Source organism: Gopherus flavomarginatus, chromosome 1 (genome assembly GCF_025201925.1).
Source record: "Gopherus flavomarginatus isolate rGopFla2 chromosome 1, rGopFla2.mat.asm, whole genome shotgun sequence".
Classification (NCBI taxonomy): domain Eukaryota; kingdom Metazoa; phylum Chordata; order Testudines; family Testudinidae; genus Gopherus; species Gopherus flavomarginatus.
In genome coordinates this window covers 180,001,817-180,026,634 of record NC_066617.1, presented here as the reverse complement: position 1 = coordinate 180,026,634, position 24,818 = coordinate 180,001,817, and the positions used below count along the sequence as shown (strand labels likewise).

The 24,818-nt window shown below is 44.6% G+C and overlaps 1 protein-coding gene across 4 annotated transcripts in view; it reads right to left on the bottom strand.

Annotated features, from left to right (window-relative positions):
- The window catches only part of IGSF3 (immunoglobulin superfamily member 3), a 276,745-nt gene that overhangs the window by 120,922 nt on the left and 131,005 nt on the right, over positions 1-24,818 (bottom strand). For all 4 annotated transcript variants that reach the window (XM_050956908.1, XM_050956891.1, XM_050956918.1 and 1 more), the window contains one exon: positions 7,964-8,341. In XM_050956908.1, coding sequence (XP_050812865.1) covers positions 7,964-8,341 — 378 coding nt within the window. The remainder of the gene's footprint in view (positions 1-7,963; positions 8,342-24,818) is intronic.

Below are 24,818 nucleotides of genomic sequence, written 5' to 3'. Positions count from 1 at the left end.
AAAAAGTCTGCAGGAACCATTCCTGTCCTCAATTGCACACCATGCTCCCCCCTCATTACCAGTCTGTGCAGGGCCGGCTTTAAGCCGATTTGGTCGATTCCGGGGAATCAGGCCCCGCGGCTAAGGCACCTTTTTAATTTTTTTTTTTTTTTTTTAAACTTACCCCGGTCCCCGGCTGTGATCTGCTCCTGGGTCTTCCATGGTCCCGCTCCTTTGCGCCGGTGGGAGCGCGGCGTGGCCCCGCTCTCTCAGCTACAGCTCCAGCCAGGGCGGCGGGGCTTGCTGCGCTCCGTCCGGGGCTCCAGCTGGGAGAGCGGGGCGGTGGGGCTTTGCAGCTCTCTGGCCGGGAGAGCGAGGCCGCGGGGCTTTGCGGTGCTCCGGCTGGGAGAGCGAGGCCGCGGGGCTTTGCGGCGCTCCGGCTGGGAGAGCAGCAAGCCCGGCGGCTCCGGCTGGAGCGCGGCAAGCCCCGCTCTCCCATCTGGAGCTCTGGCCAGAGCGTGGCAAGCCCCGCGACCCCGGCTGGAGCTCTGGGCCCTTTAAATAGCCCTCAGAGCCCTGGGGCAGTGAGGGGCTCCGGGGGCTATTTAAAGGGCCAGGGGCTCCAGCTGCCTCTGCCACCCCAGTCCTTTAAATAGCCACTGGAGCCCCGCCTCCCCCATGCATTCCCCAGCGCTCTCGCGGCTATTTAAAAGGTCCGGGGCGGGGTGGAAGGGGGTTTGGGGGCTACTTAAAGGGCTGGGGTTCCAGCTGCCTCTGCTGCACCCCCTGACCTGCCCACACCAGTCCAGCACCCCCTGCCTGCAGCCAACTCTGCACCCCGTGCCCACAGCCAGCCCCGCCAAACCCCCTGCCCTGTCTCCAGCCAGCCCCTGCCACACACCCCTGCAGCCCTGCCCAAAGCCAGCCAGCCCCCCACACACTGCTGCCCGCACCAGCCCTGCACACCCTGCCCAGCCCGCACCCCCTGCCCTGTCTCCAGTCAACCCCTGCTGCACCCCACTGCCTGAAGCCAGCCAGTCCCGCACTCCTCTGTCTCCAGCCCTGCAAACCCCTGCTGCACCCCCCTGCAGCCCTGCCTGAAGCTAGCCTTGTCATAAACAGATAGCTAAGGGTTAATGTCTCTTTCACCTGGAAAGGGGTAACAAACAACACCTGACCAGAGGACCAATCAGGAAACAAGACTTTTCCAAATCTGGGTGGAGGGAAGTTTTGGGTGTGAGTTTTTTGTTCTTGGTCTGTTCTCTTTCTGGGCTCTGAGAGTGACCACAGGAATGTCCAGGCTTTCTAATCTTCTGTTTCCAAGTTGTAAGTACAAGGATAGTAAGACAATAGGTTTATATTGTTTTTTTGTATTTACATGTGTGTAGTTGCTGGAATGTTTTAAATTGTATTCTTTTTGGATAAGGCTGTTTATTCATTTTTTCTTTTAAGCAATTGACTGTATATTGTCACCTTGATACAGAGACCATTTTATGTCTTTTTCTTTCTTTTTTATATAAAGCTTTCTTTTTAAGACCTGTTTGAGTGTTTTTCACTGGTTAAGGCTAAGAAACGAAGGGAGGGGGAAAATCTCTTTGTGTTAGATTTACTAAGCCTGACTTTGCATACCCTCTGGGTGAGGGGAGAGAGAGATTGATCTCTTGGTACTTGTGTTTCAAGGACTTGAAGCAGGGAATATCCTACAGTACCCAGGGCGGGGAAATCTGGGAGGAGGTAAAGAGGGAGAAGGGAAGTGGGTTATTTCCCTTTGTGGTGAGACTCAGGGAATCTGAGTCTTGGGGTTCCCCAGGGAAGGTTTTGGGGAGACCAGAGTGAGCCAGACACTGGAATTCTGGCTGGTGGCAGCGATATCAGATCCAAGCTGATAATTAAGTTTGGAGGTTTCATGCTAGCTTCTCATGTTCTGAACTCTAAGGTTCTGATCTGAGTAGGAGAGTTATGACAAGCCTGTCCCACACCCCCTGTCTCCAACAGCCCCACACCCCTTGCCCTGCCTGCAGCCAGACCCTACCTCCAGCCAGCCCCTGCCCTGCCTCCAGCCAGCCCCATGTCCACTGCTGCCCTGCAGTTTCCAGGGCAGTAACCCTGCACACCTGCTTCAATGAGGGGGGCAGGGAGCAGCTGGGACCAACACATGTGCACACCCCCAGGGAGTGGCGGGGACCCACACATGTGAAACGGCAGTCATTAATAGCCAATCAACAGCATATACGATGCAATGTATATAATATATAATTTTATTATTCATATAGTTATGGAAAGTAAATAATACATGACAGAAATGAAAGGCTTTTTTCTCCCCACTTTTTTTTTTTTAAGTCATCCCTGCCAGGGCCCCGCCAAAAATGTTCGAATTGGGCCCCGCACTTCCTAAAGCCGGCCCTGAGTCTGTGTTACAGTCCTCTCCAAGCTCTAAATCCCTCTGGAGTGAAGCCACCTGTGCCCCAGCTGACAGAATAAAATAAGAGCTACACAAGGTGACAAGACCCATTAGGGCATAGTGATTGCTCAGCCACATGTTAATGAGAAGCCAGGAGATATGAAGCAGGAATACAAGGGAGAGGCACGGTTTTTTCTTCTGCTTTGAGCACAGATTGTCCATGGTTGAACTTCTTGGAGGAGGAACAAGATAGAGGATGTCCATCAGAGAAATCCACCGTAGACAGATATGTTCTCTTCCTTTTTCTCCTCTGCCACAACACATTCCTCCCATCACTACCCCACTTTCACTTTGCTCTCTGTGTGAAGAACTTGCATGCCAAGCCAAGGAAAGAGGCCAACTCCCTTCTGTCTAAAACTGACTACAGATGTTTTTAGTGTTCAGTACAGAGGAAAATGCTAGATCCATGCAAAATGCAAGCACATGTAAAAAGTGTTTCCCCCTATTCCCAGCTCAGTCAATGCACCTTAATCCTGCTCCACACCTCTTATTTGAGTCCTGAGGCCCCCATACACAGGTCTGTCTCAGTCCAGATGGGGCAGGCATAAATCTTTAAAAAAAACCAACAGATTTTTAAAATATATTTTCATCAGCTGAAGCGATTCATCCCCCACAGTTCCTTAATCAAGTCCCAGCAGCAAGAAGAAAGGGATTGGCTTTGGTGCTGGCTGGCCAGGGGAACATGGCACAGAACATAGATTACGTGCCAATCTGCACAAGGTGAGGTAGGCTTACTTACACTGGACTGGCTGGGCAGGTATAACTGGGTTAAGAAAGCATATGAGGGGGCCACTAAATTGTAGTTAGCCCTATTCCAACCCTGCTAAATTTTTACCTAAACTTGCCCAGCCTCCCAGGAAGGAGAAGTCACCAACACTCCCAGTCTTAGCTCTCTTTAGCATGAACTAGCCAGGTACCTGGGGACTTTGCATTGCAGATTCTACATTGGAGACAACTGTGCTCAGTTGCTTTTCGTTTTTCAAGTCAGAACCAAGACACAATCTTCAGAATGCCCCTACAGTGCCATCACTTTCAGAGCAGCAAAAAAAACAAACCAGGATGAAACTAGAGGATGAAGGCAAGAAGAGTTCACATAACTCCTATGCTATAAGGCAGGGGTGGCCAACCTGTGGCTCCAGAGCCACATGCGGCTCTTCAAAAATTAATATGCGGCTCCTTGTACGGGCACCAACTCCGGGGCTGGAGCTACAGGTGCCAACTTTTCCCATCTCTAACTTCTATGAACTGGGGACTCGTGCTGCAGCCTGCCTGTTTTTCATAAATTCACAGCACCTGAAGATAAACGTCTCAAGGCATTTTAGGAGCACCTCATGTTGTGGGCGTCAGGAAATACCAAGGAAAGCTGAGGGCGGATCCAGCCCAAACCCAGATTCCCTATACACACAGAGGAACCCACATCATGCTGTGTATTGAGCTATAAAACAAAATATAAAACAAACAATGTCATGATTTTTATTAAATGGGGGAAGGAGTGACCCTTCAAGCGTGAGTGACGCGACTTTAAAAATATCAAATCAGTCCAACAGTTAGCAATTGAAGTGTCTTGGCTTCATAGCACAAGGCACCTGTTCCGAGTGGGAGAGAAAACAACCACCACAATAGCTCAGGGTGCAAACAGTGGCCAAAAGGAACAGGATACATTAGCACAGCAAGACGTCACTGTGCTGACAAGGAGTCAAACAGCAGCTATCAGAGGCAGGCTGCACTAGAATCCCACCTGACCTCAGAGACAGATGGCTCCAGAGCCCTCAGACCTGTTCAGAGAGCCTTCCCTGATCGCCAGGTCCCAGAGCCACCTTTTGTAACTAACAGGAACAGATTGTTCAGTTACCATTTACTATCAACCACAATAGCACTAAGTAATCCAAAAGTCCAGACAATGCAGTTTCTAAAACCTCTCCATGCCCCCCTGCGCACCCCCACCTGTCCCACATAGGTATTTTTAGCATCTCTATTCTCTCTCTCTCTCACCAGGCCTCTCTACCACCAAAAAGAGCTGTTCAACCTAATGAGGAATTTAAAAATTCATAACGTAATGAAAGGAAAAATGGTTGGTTCCACTTTGGAGAAAATGAGAACAGTAACTCACTCAAGGCTCAGCAGCTCTTCTTGAACAGATATGCTTTACTCCTGCATGGGTTAAAGGAAACAGAGGACACATGTGTGTGCTAACAAGAATCCAAGAGGAGGAAACCTGGCTGCAAACCTCACTCCCTCCAGTAACTAGAAGCATCCCTCACTCACCCACAAGGAGTCACTGCCCTGACTCACAGGAGGATTTCTCACGCTAGCTAACAGAATGCTCTGCAAGATGCCAGGAGAGACTATTGCATTTCAGGTGGAAAAACCACCATTGAGCAGAAGAAACAGTTGATTGCTCCACATGACCGCTACTTTGCCAGCTTCCTCCTTGGGCTCCATTCATGCAGTCGAGTCCCATACTGCCTCCCTCAGGAAGGGAGCTCAGGGCAAATTTGAACATGCTTTCCCCAAAAGGCAGGATGGGATGCAACTGCTGTTTAGTGGTGTTTAAAAGGAAGGCAGAGAGAAACAGCCAATGTTTGTTAGCCCCAGGTCAAAAGCGGTCAGGCAGGCAACACATCTAGGATTTTCAAGGCAGGTCATATCAGCTTCTCTAGGAGGAAGGGACAATTTTACAAAGCTCGTGCACATCTGCCACAAAAAAAAAAAAAAAAATTGCAAGCCACGTTTTCCTGTAGGAAAGCAACTTGCAGTCCCGGTTGCCTTTGAAAGCTTTTTCTCCTATTTGTCCCCTATCATTAACTTCTTAACTGGCCATCTCTCACCCTGCTTGGCCATTGTCAAGGTCCAAAGTATTTCAACAACATATCCCTTCCCTCTCTCATAACCACCAAGTGGAGGCCCTCATCCCAGGCAGAACCTGAACTCTGATCCCCCTTGCAACACACCCAACCCCCTGGGCAAGACGGCCCCAGTTCAAGGACTGGGGTACTTGGCCTAAGTGACTGACTGGAGCCAAGTCATCTCTTAGTTCTTCACCATCTGCCCCAATCTAGGAGACCCTCATCCTTTCCCCTCCAAAGAGATTACTTTCCACCCTCATAACCCACTTGCAACTGGTTCTCTTCCACCCCAACAGGCAGAATGTGTCCCACTCCACACCCATGCAACAGTACAGCAGACTTTGTCTTCCTTCATGGAGTCACCTGGCAGTCTCTTACTGATCTCTCCCCTTGACCAGATAGCCTCATGTCTCCATGACACAGCTTCTCCAGTTAGCCACCTTCAAACTTTAGAAACTGGCCAATCCACAAGGTGGTCATCCCTAACCCCAGCACACCATTAGACTGGCCTGCTAGAAAGAGTTTGCTAGTTCAAAAGCTTACAGTGCTCCCGGTGTGCAGCTCTCCGCTTTCTCCGAGAGATAACTCCCCTCTTCCCTACCAGCAGCTTTCTGCTTCCATCATCATTTCAGATGCACGAGTCATGCAGCTACTCAAAATTTCTTCTTCCACTCCATGGATCGCTCTGCTCCTCCACCTAGCTCTCCTACTCCAGACTCAGGAACCTCTGATATTTCTCACCCCCACAGTCACTATCCCCTCCCCTATCCACCATCTTCATGTTTAAAATAATTCAGGAATTAAAGTTGTTAAACTCCAGGTTAACATCCATAATCCTAAAGGGTTAAAAGCCTTCACAAGAGCTAGTGATTGCTCAGAGTTGGGAGAGGGAGACAAAATGATTTAGAAACCAGTCTATTTTCTGCATTTCTCTTCCCTTGTTACTTCAGCTTCTAGGGACAGTTTGTATTAAAAACCAAGATCTAGGTTTCTTAGGAGTCCATCTGCTCCTGCTATTTATATCCCCACCAGAGGTCAGAACCCTCTGTTTTACATGGTGACAACTGAGATGTCACAAATATGTCACAGGGAGATGAATGTGACTTCTTGTGAGGGAATAAATACCAGGGAAGATGCACTTATTTTCATATAAGATTTTGGTTATTTACAACTGCTCCTTAGACATTAAGGAAATGAGGAAAGACATGCACAGAAAACACAGAAGACAGCACTGTCCAAAGAGATTGATTTGCAATGATTCCCCAAGACACCTTTGAACACTTTCCTCCAAAAATTTAAGTTTGTAAGGAGAGAGAAAAGCCCAGTCAAAGCACTGTTGCATGATCTCTGACAAGTGGAATATGTAATTATTATATTATTATATTATTTCCCAAAAATATCAATCCCAAGTTGGTTTTTTCTAAGGATGAAGTCCTCTAAAATGCCAAACTCTGCACATTCAGCTATAGGGTGAATAAGCAGCAATGCTTTGCCATGCTACAGCACTTTTTGTCCCAGGATGTCAATAAGCACTTGATGTATATTAATTGATCTGCACGGTCCTGCAAGTTAAATCACTATTATCTTCATTTTACAGATGGGAAGACTGAGGCACAGAATTTAAAGTGCCTCATACACAGTCACAGGGCAGAGTCAGAAGGAGAACACCTTTGTCCTTGCTTCTAGGCTCATGCTCTTTAGCAGAGGACGTCGCACCACCTGCTCCAACCACAAAGCCATGCATATTCTGATATACCCAGGGTGGGTAAGAGTAGATCAAATCTCTACCCACAGCAACCCCCTAGTTGTTATTCCACTCACTTATTCTAAAAAGGGGGAGCATAGTGAGCTGATTATGGCATGGCACTTGGAATCAGGCATTCTGGAGTCTGCTCCCAGCTCTGTTTAAGATTCACTGAGACACTTCAGGCAAGGCATAATGTCTATGCCTGAGCTCCCTCATTTGTTAAATTGGGATACCACTGACCTAAACCTGACAGAAATGTGCAGAGGCTTTAATTAAAGTTTGAAAACAACTCAGAGATCCTTTCTCTGAAAGGTGCTAGGAAAATGCCAGAACAAAGCAGCTCTTTCTGATTTGTCTAGTACAAAGGAAAAGACAACCTCATCACCCTCACCACAGGAAGCTCATCCCACTCCTTGTTCATTTCAGGATCCATTTCAACATTTCCCCTTTGTTTCAGGCCTCATGAACCTTGCCTGTGATTGTCTTTATGCTTATCTAGCACTGGCTTTCTCTCTTCCCTGCCACACAGTTTTGCCCCCTTTGGCATGAAAGCTCTCTTCTCTGTACTGTCATCTGGAACAGGCTTCCTATTTTCTGCACACAAATCAATTCTATGTTCTGCTTTCAGCCAAGATTTGAAATGCCTTTCTCCCTTGCCTACACCTCTTGGTTTCTCTCCTCTTATAAAGTCTTATTACTGGAGTCTTAATTTATTCTCTTATGCTGTCTTTACACCATTGTTTCATATAATTTATACTATACACACATTCTCTTCTCTTGTACTTTTTCCTTAGTCAAGCATTTTGGGACACAGCATGCATGGGACATACCACACAAGGGGCTTAATAAATTCTAGCACATTTAACCCAGGATGAAGCCAATACTTAGCGATCCGGGTTCCAGACGACCGAGATAAAGCAAACGCCTTACCCATCAGTTTCATCTTGGCGCTGTAACTCCCAAAGTACCTCTCATCGGTGGTGGGTGTGTGGCACTCGTACTCGCCAGCGTCCCGGTCCTGGAGCTCCATGATGTGCAGCAGGACAGAGTCCCCCTGTACCCTCTCTACGTAGATCTCCCCACTCCGCACACGCTGGGTGTAGATGGCGTAAGGGAAGGAAGGATCCATGGTGCTGATAATCTGCACTTCCCGCTCTAGGGCAGATGGCAGGTAAATGGACCACTGGAAATTCTGCTCTGAGGGACCCTGGTAGCCAGTGACCTTGCACCAGATGGTGATGTGGGAGCCCTCAGTACGGTATAGAGGGCCTTCCTGAACAGTGACCTGACGCTGTGCCAAGGCCATGCCTGTAAAAGAGGAAGGGCAAAAAGTTACTCCAAAAAAATTAAAGAAGTAGTCCACAGACTTTGCTATTTAGCAAATTAATACCACACACATACACACTCCTTTCACTTAGATACCATTCAGTTTTCATGACAGCCTTAGGGGATGGTTAACCTAGTTACTAGAAGGGCACACAGATGAGTCATTTGCCCAAGGTCAAAAAGGAAGCCAGGAGCTGAGCTCTGAGTAGAATCCGGGCGCCTTGACAGCCAAATCACTGGACAGCACTCAATGTCCCACCCCAGTTAGCAATTTTCTTATGCCTGCACTCTGTAAATCGCTATTGATATGAAAATTGTTTGAGAGTCTGAATCAAAACACTTTGGCCTTTGCCAATGCATCCTCCTAGCTGCTTCACAGTTGCTGACCAAAAGTAAAGCATTTTAAGAGATTCGTTGAAAGAAGCTTTACGTTGGACTAAGACCTTTTCCTGCAGTGCTAAGAACCCAGACACAAGACTACTGTGCTAGCTCAATAAGAAACCAGATCGGAAAGTGAAATGGATTATGCCAGGGTTACCGTTCAAATGGGGTCAAAACCAAAAACTAACAACATCATCAGAGGCGAAAAGCTAGGATAATGATTTTTAAATTTTGGTTTTAAACATCTAAGGTGTTTATATAGGTGAGGGATATTTTTAGCATTGCTTTTTATCTCGGCAGTGTTGGGGTGGGGGGGAAGAGGACGGACAGACAAGGGGAGAAGAAATAACAGCATTTAGCATAATGAGACACATACACTGGGGCTAGTCACCCCTCGCTGCTTGGATCAAGATGGAGCAGTGCATGGTGGGACATGTGATCTCTGCAGGCTGTACCACTGTTGAGAATAGAGAGGATGACTGCAACCTGCTACATTTTATACCAATTATTTATGATCTGGCAGCCCCAGCATATGGATAGCACAGCCCTCAATGGGCCAGTGTTCAAGAGCTCCAAAATTACTGAAATCTGGTTTGTTTGCATCTACATCCAAGGTTCTGGGGTCTGCCAATCATAGTGGGTACTCAACAGTTATTGCGTTACCAGCAGTATGTACACATGGCGAGGTCAATCACCCTGGCTCCTGTTACTGTTTACTTGTGATCATAAAACAGCAATAAGCCGATTTAAAGCAGTCCAGCATAACCATATTTGCAAATGTTATTATTTTATTTTAAAAATGGATAATAATGATGATGCTGAATTCCAGAGGGGAATTTAATCTTTCCAAAAACTAACCACTGCAAGTGAAAGAGGCAGTTTGCCGTCTGAGGATTATTGACTCAAGCCCTCCCCTCCTTGAGGGCAGCACAGTCCAGATATGAAGTTTTCCCAGCAGAAACCTTGGAACGAATCCAGAAGAGATTGTTCTTACCAGCTCTAAAACAAATTGTGAAAAATGGCTCAGCATATCCATCAGGCCATGCAGCTGAACAGATGGAGTGCAATTCAAACTATTAACTTGGGCTCAGCTCACTGCTGCTCCAAATTATGTTTCTTTTTCCTCTTTATAAAATAATGTGATTTAAGAGGAAGAAAGGAATGGGATCAGGAAAAGCAGACACAAAGGCTCCTGTGCTGCTAGTCATGCCAGTATCTCCATCCCAATGGTGCCATAGCACAGGTTACACTGTTGCCAATGATAACAATACCCCAATTCCCTGCCCTGTGGAGTCTGAGGGATTTGCACACACAATGGGAGCTATGCCCTTTGACATGAAGAATTAAATGTCAAGTTCTATATTACATATTATATTAAAGATTGCAACACCAAACAAAAGTCTTGCAGGAAAAAAACAATGTGACCGTGTAATTAAAAACGGTATCATAATGCATACGCACAACGGGAGAAAACTAGTGTGGCCCAGACAGCCTAATTCTGGCACTTCCTAATTTCTTAGGAATGCATCACTTTATTATAAAGTTATTTTAATGCAGTGCATTTGTTGGTTCTATTTGTTTTAAAATGTAATTTTCTAGTTTGGTCGGTTTGTTTTAAACAAATTGAAAAACAAGTTTATTGTGTGTAAACCTTTTGACCCCCACATGGGTCCTCAGCAAAACTGGGAACTTTAGATCCATAGCACAGACCTCTGCCACCTGAACTAGAGAAGTAACTGCTAGCAGTAGTAGGCCATTATCACCTGTGGACCAGCACTAGAAGAGAATGACAGTGTCTGTTGTTAGCAAGTATTTGTGAAATCCATTGGCATATGAATGTGGGGGCTCAGGAATCTTGGTTTCTATTCTAGGGGTATGGCTACATTTGGAATTTCAAAGCGCTGCCCCGGCAGCGCTGCGGGAGCGCTGCCGCGGCAGCGCTTTGAAGTGTGAGTGTAGTCAGAGCAGCACGGAATAAGGGATAAGATAGGTCTGCAGACACATGTACCTTCATCTGGTTCTTGGTGCCCAGTCAGTCAGTCTTATTGTCCTGGAGGGATACCGTAAAACATGGCCATGGATACATTTAATAGGGATCTTCTCGGGTATCCACTCTGGGATATCCATTCTGGGACGAACATCTGGTCAGACACCACATCTATGATGGTTATAGCCTGTTCTCCCTCTACTTCAACTGGTATTGTGAATTGCTCTGGGCTTTTCCTCCCCAGTCCACACCTGCCCGAAGTTACACTCCCCAGAAGGGCAGTCTCGAAAATTGATGCCCCTGTTGTCCACAGGAATAACAGGTTATTCTGTCGGTCCTTTGTTTTCTAGTACCTGTGTCATCTTCTCTCTGGGTGTGTTCTTCGCTCCTGTGCAGGTTTGGAACAAGGAGTCAGTGGGGTGTTTAAGGGTGTGGATCTGTTGTAGTGGGGAAATCTTACCCCTTGGCCCTGAGGTGCACCCCTATCCCTTATGCTATCCATTGACTAGCTAGCTGCATGGGCTTTCTTGACATTTATCCAAGAGAGACCACCACTTTTGGGTCTCCAGCCCATCTCCTTCCCTAGTGTATCTGGAGCCATCATTTCCTCTTAGCAGGTCCCCGAATGACTTACATAGCCATTTAGTCCTCCATGAGGTGAGTGGCCTCAGCTAGGGTTCCCAGCCAGTGCCTACAAACCCAGTCTTGGCCAGCGAGTGGAAGGATCTGTATAAATTGTTTGAGGACTATGAGTTCAGCTGTCTGGGGTCCTGTTTGGGTCTCTGGGTTTAACAAATACCCACAGAAGTCCTTAAGCCTTTAGATGAGCACCTGGGGTCATGTTTTGGCGAGGGGAGGGAGGGGGGGAAGTACTCATAGCAAAAATGCTAACAGTAGGCTTCTTTGTCTAGGCCTAACCTCTCTAATATGGCTGCCTTCACTAGTCTTGGCCTACTATGTTGATGAGTCCCCAATATGCAGCTTGGGCTTCCCTCATGAGGAGTAGTGGTGACGCAGATCACCCACTGAGCCTGAGGCCAGTGCGAAGCTGTAGCTACCCTCTCAAAAGTTACTAGGAATGATTCTGGGTCATCATCTGTCACCTTAGGAATCACCAGGGCTGAAGCGTTTCCTTGAATGAAGGGGGAGGCATTTCCCGCAGGGGTGGGAATCTAAGGGGTAGCGGCTGCTACTAGCCCTGCTACTCATAACAACTGTGGGCTGCCATCTGTTCGAACAGCTGTTGTTGCCGGGTTTGAGAGTCTGCCAGCCATTGCAGGTGCTGATTCCCCTCCTAGTTCTGTGGCATATACGGGGGAGAAAGAAAAGAAAAGGGGTGGCAGGGGGAGTTGGGGTTTTGTTTGTGTGGTTTTGGTTTTTTGCTTCCCTTCTCTGCAGGGATGGTCTGCTGCACAAAATCCCATTTCAGGTACCACGCTGTCACCGGTCTCTGATGTAGTCTTTCGAGGGATCTCTACTGCCCCTGACTGTCTTCCTTTGGTTAGTCCCTGGTCAGGACAGTTTTGGGCCCTGGCCTCTAATTAGGCCTAGGGGTTTGCTCTAGTCTTTTTGGCTGTGTTTCAGGAGGTAACTTGGTGCAGGGGTGTTGCCCCTTCGCTGTCCCAGAACTTGCTGCCTCCTCTTCCTTCTCTCCTTTTATAATAAGTATTGTATCCCCCATTGGTTGCAGCTGGGGGTGCCTGCCTTCGTGATTGGCAGTTGTGTGTGTAGTCTGGAGAGGTTCCTCTCCCCCCTTCTGCTTCTGCTCGGTGGGGGGGGGGGGTTGTAGACCCCTTTGCAAGCTCACAGAGGGAGTTTTTCTAGAAAGCATTTGGAACAGTCAGGATTGGCATGTGGCTGATATTTCATTGGTACAGCTGGCATTTAATTGCAAATCCAGTATATTTTACGGACAATACCAGGACTGGTAAAGAAGAGGTAGAGGAAACAATGTAGTGCTTTAAAAAATAAAATAAAAAGAGGTTTGGGCAGCTGGTCTTCACTGGTCTAAGCTAACAACAGAAACAATTTCCATTCAGACAGCTTAAGGAGTTCAGTGTTGAAACGGGATTTTATGGTCTGTATTACAGCCATTTGATAGGCTATTCCCCTATACAAACAGCACTAAATTGTGAGCGTGTGCCTGTGTATATATCGGATTTAGCAACAACAGATTGGCATCTGCAGCAGACCACAGGCCCTGGCAGGAATTCTCCAGTAATTAAGACAATTAAGACATGAGAGCTAAAAAGCAGTTAAACTAAACACAGATTTGCAATGCCGAAAAGATGCCCTGGGCTCACATTACCCAACAGCAGGTGCTAGAGCCAAGTGAATAACCTACGATGCCTACCGCTCTTCCCCTTCAGAGCTGAGATTCATTCAGGGACTCTCATACAGGAAAGAATGGCATAGCAGCCAACCCCCAGCACCAGCCCATTAGATCCACTCTGCCACCCTCACCAACCACTCAGGGCTTTGTCTCAAGGCAAACTACAACAAAACCCCACAGGCGCCTCTGGCTTTACTGCCACAGACTGTAAGAGATCTGGAAGAAAAAATAAAGATAATATAGGCTGAAGGGGAGGAAAAGGCAACCCTGGGGAAAAGGCAGGAAATACTTATTGGTGTTAGAAAAATCAGTTTGCAGAGTCCATGATTTCTTTATATGGTTCTTACTTAGTGCCCCTCCCCCACAACAACACTATCCCTCCCCCAGCCAGCAAAAAATTAATGGGTCTGTTATAAACAGATAGTTAAGGGTTAATGTCTCTTATCTGTAAAGGGTTAACAAACAGGGACCCAAACACCTGACCAGAGGACCAATCAGGAAACAAGATACTTTCAAATCTGGGTGGAGGGAAGCCTTTGTTTGGGGGTTTTGGGTTTGTGCGTTGTTCTCTCTGGGTCCTGGACAGGACTGGAGGTGCAACCAGGTTTCTGCCAATCTCTCTGCTACAGTCTCTTATCTATTCAGAATAGTAAGTAAGTACAAAGGCAGTCATAGTCTTTTAACTTGTTTTTCTTTATTTGCAGATGTGTACTTACTGGAAGTAGCTTAAATTGTGGTTTTGCTGGAGAAAGCTTTTTTCTATTGTCTATAAGCTAAAAACCCTGTATATTTACCATCTTGATTACAGAGACAATTTTTATGTTTTTTCCTTCTTTATTAAAGTTTTCCTCTTTTTTAGAATCTAATTGATTTTTTGGGGTTATCTTTTGTAAGCAGAGGCGTAGCGAGCGCCCTCCGTACCCTCTGACCGGAGGGGGCCCCACAAGGAAGGGGGCCCCTAAAAGTGGCAAAAAAAATGTAAGGTATAACTAGGTAAGTGACATTTATTGATGCTATTGCACAATCCATGTCGGTTTTACTGACAAAACCGTGAAGTTATTATGATACATCATAATGCGATTGGCTACATCAGTTGTCTGTCGGTCAGTTTCTAATTTTAATTGGACTCATTCAAAGAATGTGTATTTGCGTTCATAATGGCGGTCGGCGGATAAATGTTATTAATTTAGTTGTTTAGTTTATCGTTTCCAATGCAGAAGCGTGCTTTGTGATGTCTAAGAGAATGTATAAGAGCGGAGCTAGTAAATGAAAGGCAGCAAAAGATGCCGAGAAGGAATTTGAGAAAATTCCAAAGTTGTCAACGTATTTTCCGCTGCAATCCAACATACAGGTACAGGCACATGAAACGGACAGCGCTAGCAGCGACGAATCATATCCAGAAGTATCCAGAAGTGCTTCAAGTGAGGTCGAAGGTGAAGCCAGTTGTTCTACCAAACAAACTGTGACAGATATTCCAGCTGCTGCCGGGAAAGAAGTATCTGAATCTGAACCACTGACTGATGATCCAGGAGATTGGCCGTCTATAATATCGGACAGACAAGTGTGTGACATTGTTGCACGTGGCCCGCCGCAGCAGAATGAAAGTTACGAATTTCCATTTAATGAGGAAAGACGGAGGTTCACAAGTACTCATTTCTATCGAACCATGGCAAATGACAAGAAAATAAGACGTTCATGGTTAATGTACTCAGTTCAGAAAGATGCCATTTTTGTTTTTGTTGTAAATTATTTGGCACTGGTGACATACCGCTACGTCGCGGAACATCTGCTTGGAAAGCACTGTCAGAAAGACTTCAGCAGCATGAAACAGGCAAAGGTCATCAAGACTGTATGGTGAAATGGTTTGACCTTCGGTCAGGCATAGTAAACCGTACATCTATTGACCAACTCGAATTGCAAGCTTTTCTGAAAGAAAGAGATTTCTGAAGAAATGTTGTCAAACGCATGGTTGATGTCGTTATTTTCATGTCCGAAAGAATACTTGGCATTTCAAGGAAGTACTGAAAAGCTCGGCGATCCTTCGAATGGCAACTTTTTGGGACTGTTTGACTTGCTTGCAAAGTACGATACTGTCCTCAGCAAACTTTTACAGAGGATTAAGAAGGCAGAGACACATGTTCAGTACCTCAGTCCACAGATCCAAAACGAGCTGATTCAACTTGTTGCCAGTAACATTCAAGAGGCCAACATAGCGCAGCTTAAAAAAGCAAAATATTATTTAGTTATTTTGGACTGTACTCCCGACGTGTCACATGAAGAACAGATGTCTGTGGTGTTACGCTTTGTTGAATGCAACGGTGAAGATGGTGTCAATATTCGTGAAGCGTTTGTTGGTTTTCTTAATGTTCATGATACAACTGGTGAGGGCTTATTGAAAGTGTTTCCTGAAGAGGCAAACAACTTAGGACTAGACATTGCTGACATGAGAGGCCAAGCTTATGATAATGGCGCAAATATGAGAGGAAAGAATAAAGGAGTTCAAGCCCGCATGCTAGAAATAAAATGACCGTGCCTTGTATGTACCATGTGGAGCTCACACTTGGAATCTTGTGATCTCAGACACGGCAAAGTCATCAAAATATGCCGTTGACGTTTTCAGTCTGATTAACAGAATATACGTTATCTTTTCTTCTTCACCTTCATGTTGGGATATACTTCAAGAACATATGCCAATATCTGTTAAAGGGTTATTGGACACTCGTTGGGAGTCGAGAATTGATGCTGCGAAGCCATTGCGTTATCACCTTGAAGAATTGTGCAATGCTTTGTCATCTTTGCGAGAATATGCGCTCGAAAAGAAAAATGGCAATACAGCAACAGAAGCCAGTGCGCTTTTAGACCATGTTACTACGTGGCCTTTTGTTCTGACTGTGTACACGTGGTACGATATACTATTTCACGTCAATAAAACTAGCAAATTAATTCTGTCACCAGATGTGTCAATTGACGTACTGCAGGCAGAAGTCGGTGCTACAATGAAGTTTTTGGAAGACTATCGAAATACAGGATATAACTCTGTGGTCACAAATGCACGTGAAATAGCAGAGCATATGGGTATTGAGCAGGTGTTTCAAGAAACCAGGGTGCGACGTAAGAAGAGAATGTTTGATTACGAATGTGCTGATGATTTGAATTTTTCTTCGGCAGAAAGATGACTCAAATCACAGTTCTTTCTTGTTCTCACAGATCAGGCCATATCTTCTGTTTCATCGCGATTTGACCAACTCGTGGAGTGGTATAAGTTGTTTGGATTTCTGTACAACGCTAACGGCCTGAAGCAGTGTCACAGAGAAAATGAACTGGAGAATCACAGCAAAAATTTTGAAAGAAAAATGGGATACATTGATGCCAACGAACTCATAATGGAATTGAATTGTTTTATTTATGTCATCGAGAAAGAGAGAGGACTTGTCACGGCAAACAATTTTTTAACGTACATATACAAGAACAGCCTTCAGGAGATACATCCGAATCTTTGCATTTGCATCAGAATTCTTCTGACCATGCCAGTTACTGTCGCTGGTGCTGAAAGGAGCTTCAGCAGAATGAAACTAGGGGCTTGTCTACATCACAAAGTTGCAGCGCTGGTGAGGGGGTTACAGCGCTGCAACTTAGGAGGTGTACACATCTGCAGGGCATCACCAGCGCTGCAACTCCCTGTTTGCAGCGCTGGCCGTACTCCCGTTTTGTCTCGGGTGTAGAGGATCCAGCGCTGGTGATCCAGCGCTGGTAATCAAGTGTAGACACTTACCAGCGCTTTTCTTGACCTCCGTGGAATAAGCAGGTATCCCAGCATACCTGAGGAAGCCTCTGGTAATCAAGCTGGTCTCCTTCCCCGGTTTGCTCTCGCATTCCCCGAACCCCCGAGCAAGCAGGTCTCCTTCCCTGCGGTTTGCAGGGGGGTTCGGGGAACGCGAGAGCAAACCGCGGCGAAGCTGGTCTCCTTCCCCGGTTTGCTCTCGCGTTCCCCGAACCCCGAGCAAGCAGGTCTCCTTCCCTGCGGTTTGCAGGGGGGTTCGGGGAACACGAGAGCAAACCGCGGCGAAGCTGGTCTCCTTCCCCGGTTTGCTCTCACGTTCCCCGAACCCCCGAGCAAGCAGGTCTCCTTCCCTGCGGTTTGCAGGGGGGTTCGGGGAACGCAAGAGCAAACCGCGGCGAAGCTGGTCTCCTTCCCCGGTTTGCTCTCGCGTTCCCCGAACCCCTGTGCAAGCAGGTCTCCTTCCCTGCGGTTTGCAGGGGGGTTCGGGGAACGCGAGAGCAAACCGCGGGGAAGCTGGTCTCCTTCCCCGGTTTGCTCTCGCGTTCCCCGAACCCCCCTTGAAGCCGCCCAACAGCGCTGCAGTGTGGCCACATCTAACACCACTTGCAACGCTGGTTGCTGTAAGTGTGGCCACTCTGCAGCGCTGGCCCTATACAGCTGTACTAATACAGCTGTAACAACCAGCGCTGCAAAATTGTAGATGTAGACATACCCTGATCAAGAATATCCTGCGCTCAACCATGACAGATGACAGGCTTTCTGCGCTTGCAGTTATCTCAATCGAAAACAAGATTGCCAGATCTCTGGATATGACGCATTGATTAACCAATTTGTGGAGAACAAGGCTCGAAAGAAGCGCTTTGCGTAAATACGAAACACATGTACACTGTAGGTCTATGTATACATAATATGAACCCTGTATATTGTATAAAATAAATATTGCATTCCAGTTTCTGCATTGTAAGGGGCCCCGGACATATGATCGGAGGGGGCCACGTTCTTTGTTGCTACAGCCCTGTTGTAAGACTACAGGGAAGGGAGTCTGCACTCACCAGGGAATTGGTGGGAGAAAGGAAAGGGAGGAGGGAAGAAAAACCTGCTCTCTGCGTTTATTTCTGTATCTCTCTGCGGGGAAGAAGGGAGGGGGAAGGGAACATTCCTTTCGGGTGGGGATTCAAGGAATTGAATCACGGTGGTCTCCTAGTGTACCCAGGGCGAGAAGGAGCAAGGGAAATGGTTTATTCCCCTTTGTTTTGAGACTCAAGGAATCTGGGTCTTGCGGGTCCCCAGGGAAGGGTTTGGGGGGACCAGAGGGTATCAGGCCCTGAAATTCCTGATTGGTGGCAGCACTACAGAATCTAAGCTGGTAATTAAGCTTAGAGGAATTCATGCTAGTACCCATATTTTGGACGCTAAGGTTCAGATTTGGGAATTATACTATGACAGGGTCAGTGTGGGGAAATCACACAACAAACCACATTGTTGAGGGTGTTGCGTGGGAAACGAAGGATCAGAGAAAAAGCTGGCTTGTTTTGGCCCCAGCAAAAGCGGTGTGTGCTCCTACTCGTGCAAATAAATGCGCAAAGGCAGGCTCATGAAGAGCTTGTCTTCACTTTCTTTAAAAAAAAAAAAAAAAGTGTTTACACCTAGGGGTTACTCATGTATGTGAGCTATCCTGAAGTAAAAAGGCAGAGCGAGCACCAAGCACCTGAGTTTTACCATGAGGTAAACTCACCTAGATCAGCACAATATCCCTGTCTAGAGCTGACATTGAGGTAAATTCACCACACAGTGAAACTAACGTTAACTGGTCTTTATTATTCTTTTTTTTTTAATTTCAGGATAGCTCACATGCATGAGTTACTCAGAGGTTTACAAAGGCAGATTTTTTGAGCAGTGAAAATCACCCATAAGTAAGCACTACACGGGGAACAATTAGACAATCTTTCCCAAGGGATTGTTGATCCCTGCCCAGTGTCTGTCAGAGTGTAAAGCCTGAAGCTGCAGCCTGGAGCAGCTTCTTCATCCCATTTGTATGAAAGGGGAAAGAATTCCAGGTCAGATTTAAAAATCTTGGCTTCTAGAATGACTAATTCTGGGCTTGCAAGAACCAATCTTCTCCATTCACATACAAATCCACCACAAAACAGTCATCTTCTTTTCTCTGCAAAATACTGAATTGTGTTATATGGGAGCCCTACTACTGTTGCAGGACAATACCAGAATGGAGACAAACCTCTGTAGCAATCCTGCATCTGCAATTCTCATGAACCTCCAATTAAGACAAAAATGAAAATGAGGCTTGAGCACAATTTTGGGATAAGTGAAATACACAGCAGGAACCGCCTCAAAACACATTAATCTGGTGGCAGGTTGCAAAGACAATGCCATAAAAATGAACACTTGGTACAAAACTCCATCTGCATTATTCTAGTCAGATACTTGATTATACCTGATGGCACCATTTGTATTTTGTCATGCCAAAACAGTTAATTGAATCAAAAAGCAGACTGAACCACCTGCAGGACAACTCTGCCCCTCTTCTACTTTTCTGCCCTTGTTTTTTAATTGCATTGCCTCTCCCTGCTTTATCATTAATTTCCAGCTCAATATCCCTATTTGTCTGCTCCTACCACAGTCACACTACTTTTTTCCAGGCCACTCTCCATACATGGAATACCCTCCCAGAACTGATCCTAGAGGCCATTAACTTCTCATTCAAATTCCTCCTTAGAGATAAGCTAACTGGGATGCTTAATAATAATCAGCATGGAAATATCAAAGCATGGCCTTGCAAAACAGGATCAACCCATGAAGTTCTTTGTTCTTCCAATTCAGCTCCTCTCAATTCACTCATCTCTGCTAGTTGCTCATTTTCACAGCAGATGTTTATGAATCCTTTACAAAAATGTTTCCACTTTGTGATCCATAAATATGAAAGAAGTGACATTTCTTTTAATCACTATAGTGTGTTCTTGCCTGTGACTGGCTTGCCAAATTCCAACTGTGGCAAAGGCCTTGCGCTTCTCTTATAGTTATGTATTCATTTTGACACATCTAATCTCTGCCAAGATCAGAGTTGCTTGTCATCCTTTCATTGTTTCTCAGATCTGGTAAAAAAGTATGCATGTCTGTTATACAGACGTTCCACTGTTGAGTTTCCATATTGTGATGTTGTTGCTCAGTAGTTGTATAGTGTTAAGTCCGATCATCTCGAGACAACAGCTTTTATGAGCAAGTCATTCACTATATGGATTTCACATTCTCCTAATCCATTTGCTTGAGGGTTACTAGGATTACACATGTTAAAATTGGTAAATTTTATAGGAATTTATTCTTGAACTGCAGCCTATTGTATGTTAGTCCTTGAATTTTCCTGACATGTAACTGGATTTAATGTATTTGATCACAGTTGATCCTGACCTACCTTCAATAGTAATTACTTTTGGTTTTAACCCATAAAGCCCTAAATGGCCTAAGATCATACTACCCAAGAGACCATCCCTCTCCCCTCTATACATTGCAATTGCTGTGGTCGGGGATGTGCTGATGAAAATATAATGGGTGGTGGGGAGGTGCTACTGGTAGGACATTTTCTGAAAGAACCTCAGAGCTCTGGAATGCCCTCTTGACCCTGGTCCAAAATAGTCCAGATTTGGCAACTTTCAGAATACACTGAAGGGCCTGTACATTTCACCTGGCCTTTGAAGAGAGGTAGGTGGACAGAGGTAATAGCTAATGTAGAAGATGGGTAATATTCAAGAACGTGCTGAGGCTTCGTAGAAGGAGTGTGCTGATGTAATACATTTTGGCTTTGTAATTTTTAACAAGTGGTAGAAGGCTCAGAGTCTGTGTATGGGCACTCTTTCTAGAAGAATTTCTAATTTTTGGAATAAAGTTGCTAAAGTAGTCCAGGACAAACATCAATTCTGACTCTGTTCATGTGGCATTAGATACTTCCCACTGTACATCTCTCTACTTTAGATAGGTTTCACACATGCTCATCACAACCACTTAATCAGAAGCCAGAACAGGCAATCTATTTTTAATACTTAGTTATGTCAAGATGCCCTTCATAAAGCCTTTCCAACATGACCCTTATCACTGTGGGATAGCTGCACAACAGCAGTTCATTGACAGCTTATGTTTATATTGGGAACATGCAGATGGAAAGCATGGATTTGTCCAGCCTTTACTTACAACTTGTATTACTCTTTGTGTCTGGAATGTTTCCTCTTCCCAACTCATTCCATGTTCCTGACAATACTGTAACATTGTGCTTCTATCATGTTTACATGTGCCATTACTAGAGTGGATAAAAATGCTTTGTTTTTTTATTTAAAATAACTTTTTAAAATTAAATTAAATACAGGTTTATTTAAAAAATAAACCTATTTAAAATTAAATTTACAATTGTCAAGGCCTAAACGTCTTATAATCATTAAAAATTAAATACAAAAAAGTATACTAAGCAGTATGTTTGCTGCCAGGTTTTAAAGAAAGTTCCAGCAGTTCAGTGATTCAAGTCACTGATTAAGCACCTGGAACCCGTGTTTGCTGAAATGCTAAACCAGCTTTTGACATCAGTAGCCTCTTCTGCAGGTGCAGAGAGACTATTTTCTTCATTTCAGTTCATTCAACTAATTCAGTTCAAAGCTGAGAAACCAGTTAGGTGTTGAAAACAGCAGGAAAGCTTGCTTTCCGCTTCCAATTTATGACTAGAAATTAGGGGAGAGGACGTGATCTACTAGTTCTAAAATCTTGACGGACGTGGTGACCAGAAACAATCACAATTCACTAACTACAGATAATACTTCTTTAGTTTAATAAATTAGTTTTAAATGCAACCCATGTTTTGATCAGAAAAAAATTCAAGATTATGTATCTAGCACATTTAAACAAAATTTTAAACTACTGTTTTTGTGCATTTTAAAATTGCATTTTTATCCATATAAATGTGACAAGCCCAAAAAAATGTTAACCTGGTAAGAACTACATCATTCACCATTTTCTTATATAAGAAATGTAAAAATTAAGAATCTGAATAAAGGTGCATTGATATTGTGCATCTTTCTGGTTAGGAAAATGAAGTATTAAACTGAGTGTGACTATTATATTTAATTGTAAATCAACGTGTTTTAATGGTTACTAACCAACAAGAATCATCCTTTCTTTAGGAAAATAAAGTACAAACACAAAACATGATTAAAATTGCCAATTTATTTTTCTGCTTGTTTAAATTAAAATCAGTGATTTAAAATCTGTGATTTAAATTGTTTTGATTTAAAAATCAATCCACTTGGCTGTTTCTGCTTGCCTCAGATCTGGCTGTGCATCATCAAGTAGAGCATAAGTTCTGACAGCACATCTGAAGTTACAAAGTGACATCCAGACTGGAACGAACCTGCAGCCTGCCGCTTCCTGTAGCTCCCATTGGCCGGGAATGGTGAACTGCAGCCACTGGGGGCTGCAGAGGGCCATATCTGCAAATGGTCAACATCAGTAAAATGTCTCACGGCCTGCAATCAGACTGCCCTAATGGGCCGCATGCAAGGGTACATCTACATTGCAATAAAAGACCTGCAGCACAGATCAGCTGGCTTGGGCTCAGACTGCAGAGCTATGAAATTGCTGTGTAGATGTCCAGGTTCAGGCTCCAGCCCAAGCCTCAACATTTACACCACTGTTCTCAACCAGGGACATGTGTACTCCTCAGAGTATGCAGAAGTCTTCCGTAAGTACATCAACTCATCTAGATATTTACCTAGTTTTACAACAGGCTACATAAAAAGCACTAGTGAAGTCAATACAATCTAAAATTTCATATGACTTGTTCATACTGCTCTATATGCTATACACTGAAATGTAAGTATTTTATAAAAAATATAATCAACTGGAATATAATTATATGGTAAAAATAAGCAATTTTTCAGTAACAGTTGCTGTGACACTTTGTATTTTTATGTCTGATTTTGTAAGCAAGAAGTTTTTAAGTGAGGTGAAACTTGGGGGTACACAAGACACAATTCAGACTCCTGACTGGGATACAGTTAGGGTGACCAGACAGCAAATGTGAAAAATTGGGAGGGGGGGTGTTAAAAGGAGTCTATATAAGAAAAAGACCCCAAAATTGGAACTGTCCCTATAAAATCGGGATATCTGGTCACCTTAGATACAGTAGTCTGGAAAGGATGAGAGCCACTGATCTATACTGCAGTTTTAGCCCCACAAGCTCAAGTCAATTGACCTGGGCTCTGAGACTCATTACTGCAGATCTTTTATTGTAGTGTAGGTGTACCCATAGCCTATGTTTGTTCTTTCCAAAGCCGTCACTGTGTCCATTCTTGGGTACTGTAGTCAAAGCTTGAGCTTTGAAACTATGGACCATAGAAAAAACTTGTAATACTTAGTATTTAACTATATGCCAAGTCTAGCAGATCTAATAATTTATGTATATATTCTCTGCTATCATGGCTCTTGCAGCATATGTTCAATCTTTCATCTCTAGGAGTACAGCTCCCAGACCTGCTTTCGAAGCACCTGTGGAGAACTTGATTTTTTAGTGGGTCAAAAAATTGCAACACCACTGCCAATGTCAGTATGTGCTTCAAATCCTTGAACTCTGATGCTGTGGTCCATGCTGTGTGAGAGAGAGAGAGAGAGAGAGAGAAAAAAAAAGAGAGGGGTGAGGGTTTTTTCTTTAGGCAAAGTTGTTAGAGCTGGATAGTTGGATATGAAATTTATAACATAATTCAATGTGCCCTACAGCCTCTGATTTTTTGTGGGAAGGGGAGTCCTACCTGTTCTGTATTGCCTCCATCTCACAACATTATTCAATTTATGGTCAATTTTCCTCTTCAGTAGATAATATCAGTTGTTTGACACTTGGCCTTGTTCATTTTCCGGCTGCTTCTTGCATTTTGCAGCATGCTCTGCAGCCACCCCTGATGTTAAATAGGAGGGCCTACCTAGAGTATTCCAGGTATATCAGTGCACACTTTCACTCAGGAGACACTGTTCAGCATGTGGGGCATTGTGCAGTGAAATATTCTTGATGCCGACCATATTCTGAAAGCAAGACTAAGGAAGCAGTATTTACTAACCAGTATATTAAAGGTGCAAGTCTTGGAGTTTTCTGGGTGATGGGAAGTCTACCAAAACATTGTTGATATAGGTAATATATTGAAGAATTTGGTTCCTGACATCTCAAACACTTTGTTCCTGAGGAAACTGAAATTGAAATGTTCCTGTTCTGCTCATTATAGGGAGGCAGGTTCGTCCTATGCCCGTTATACCCTCCACAACTGCTGAACAGCAAATCCAGTCTGTTGGTTCCTCTTTCTCTACTCATTACAGTTGCTATGCTGTTATAATTGGTTTCATGTTTTTACCACCTCTGTCATCTTTTTATTTTCTGTCAACTATGGTGTTTAGAAGTTATGTGCTCTGTGACGCTTTCTACGGCTTTTATTTGCATTTGTTTGTTCATTGGCGTGGCATATGGATATTGCCTTTTCAAATGTCCAGTCGAGAGTAGCCTTTTATGTACTTTTGAGTTGCTGCATCCCAAAATTATTTGCTCTTTAAATGAAAGAGACTTCGTATTCCAAAGCCACAAGATAGGCTTTTTAAAGTTTTAGAACTGTGAGATTCCTCTATTGTTTCCTCTCCTTTCTGCATCTTCACCTGGAAGAGATTTCTCATCAATTAGATATCCCAGCTCAGGACACAATCCTCAAGATTTTATTCATTATAACATTTAATTCTTACCTCCCAAACCTTAAATATGAAGTGCACTGTATACACTCAGTGCTTCAGCAATAGCTACTGTCACAAACAGTGCAATTTTTTGCTCTTCTTCCATTTACTAGCCCTTCCAACTTTCATACTGCTCAAAACTGCTATTTGAACCTCTCAAGTTATTTCAGCATTCCCCATGGGTTTTTAAGGGCGATGAGAGAGTTTCATTTTACAGAAC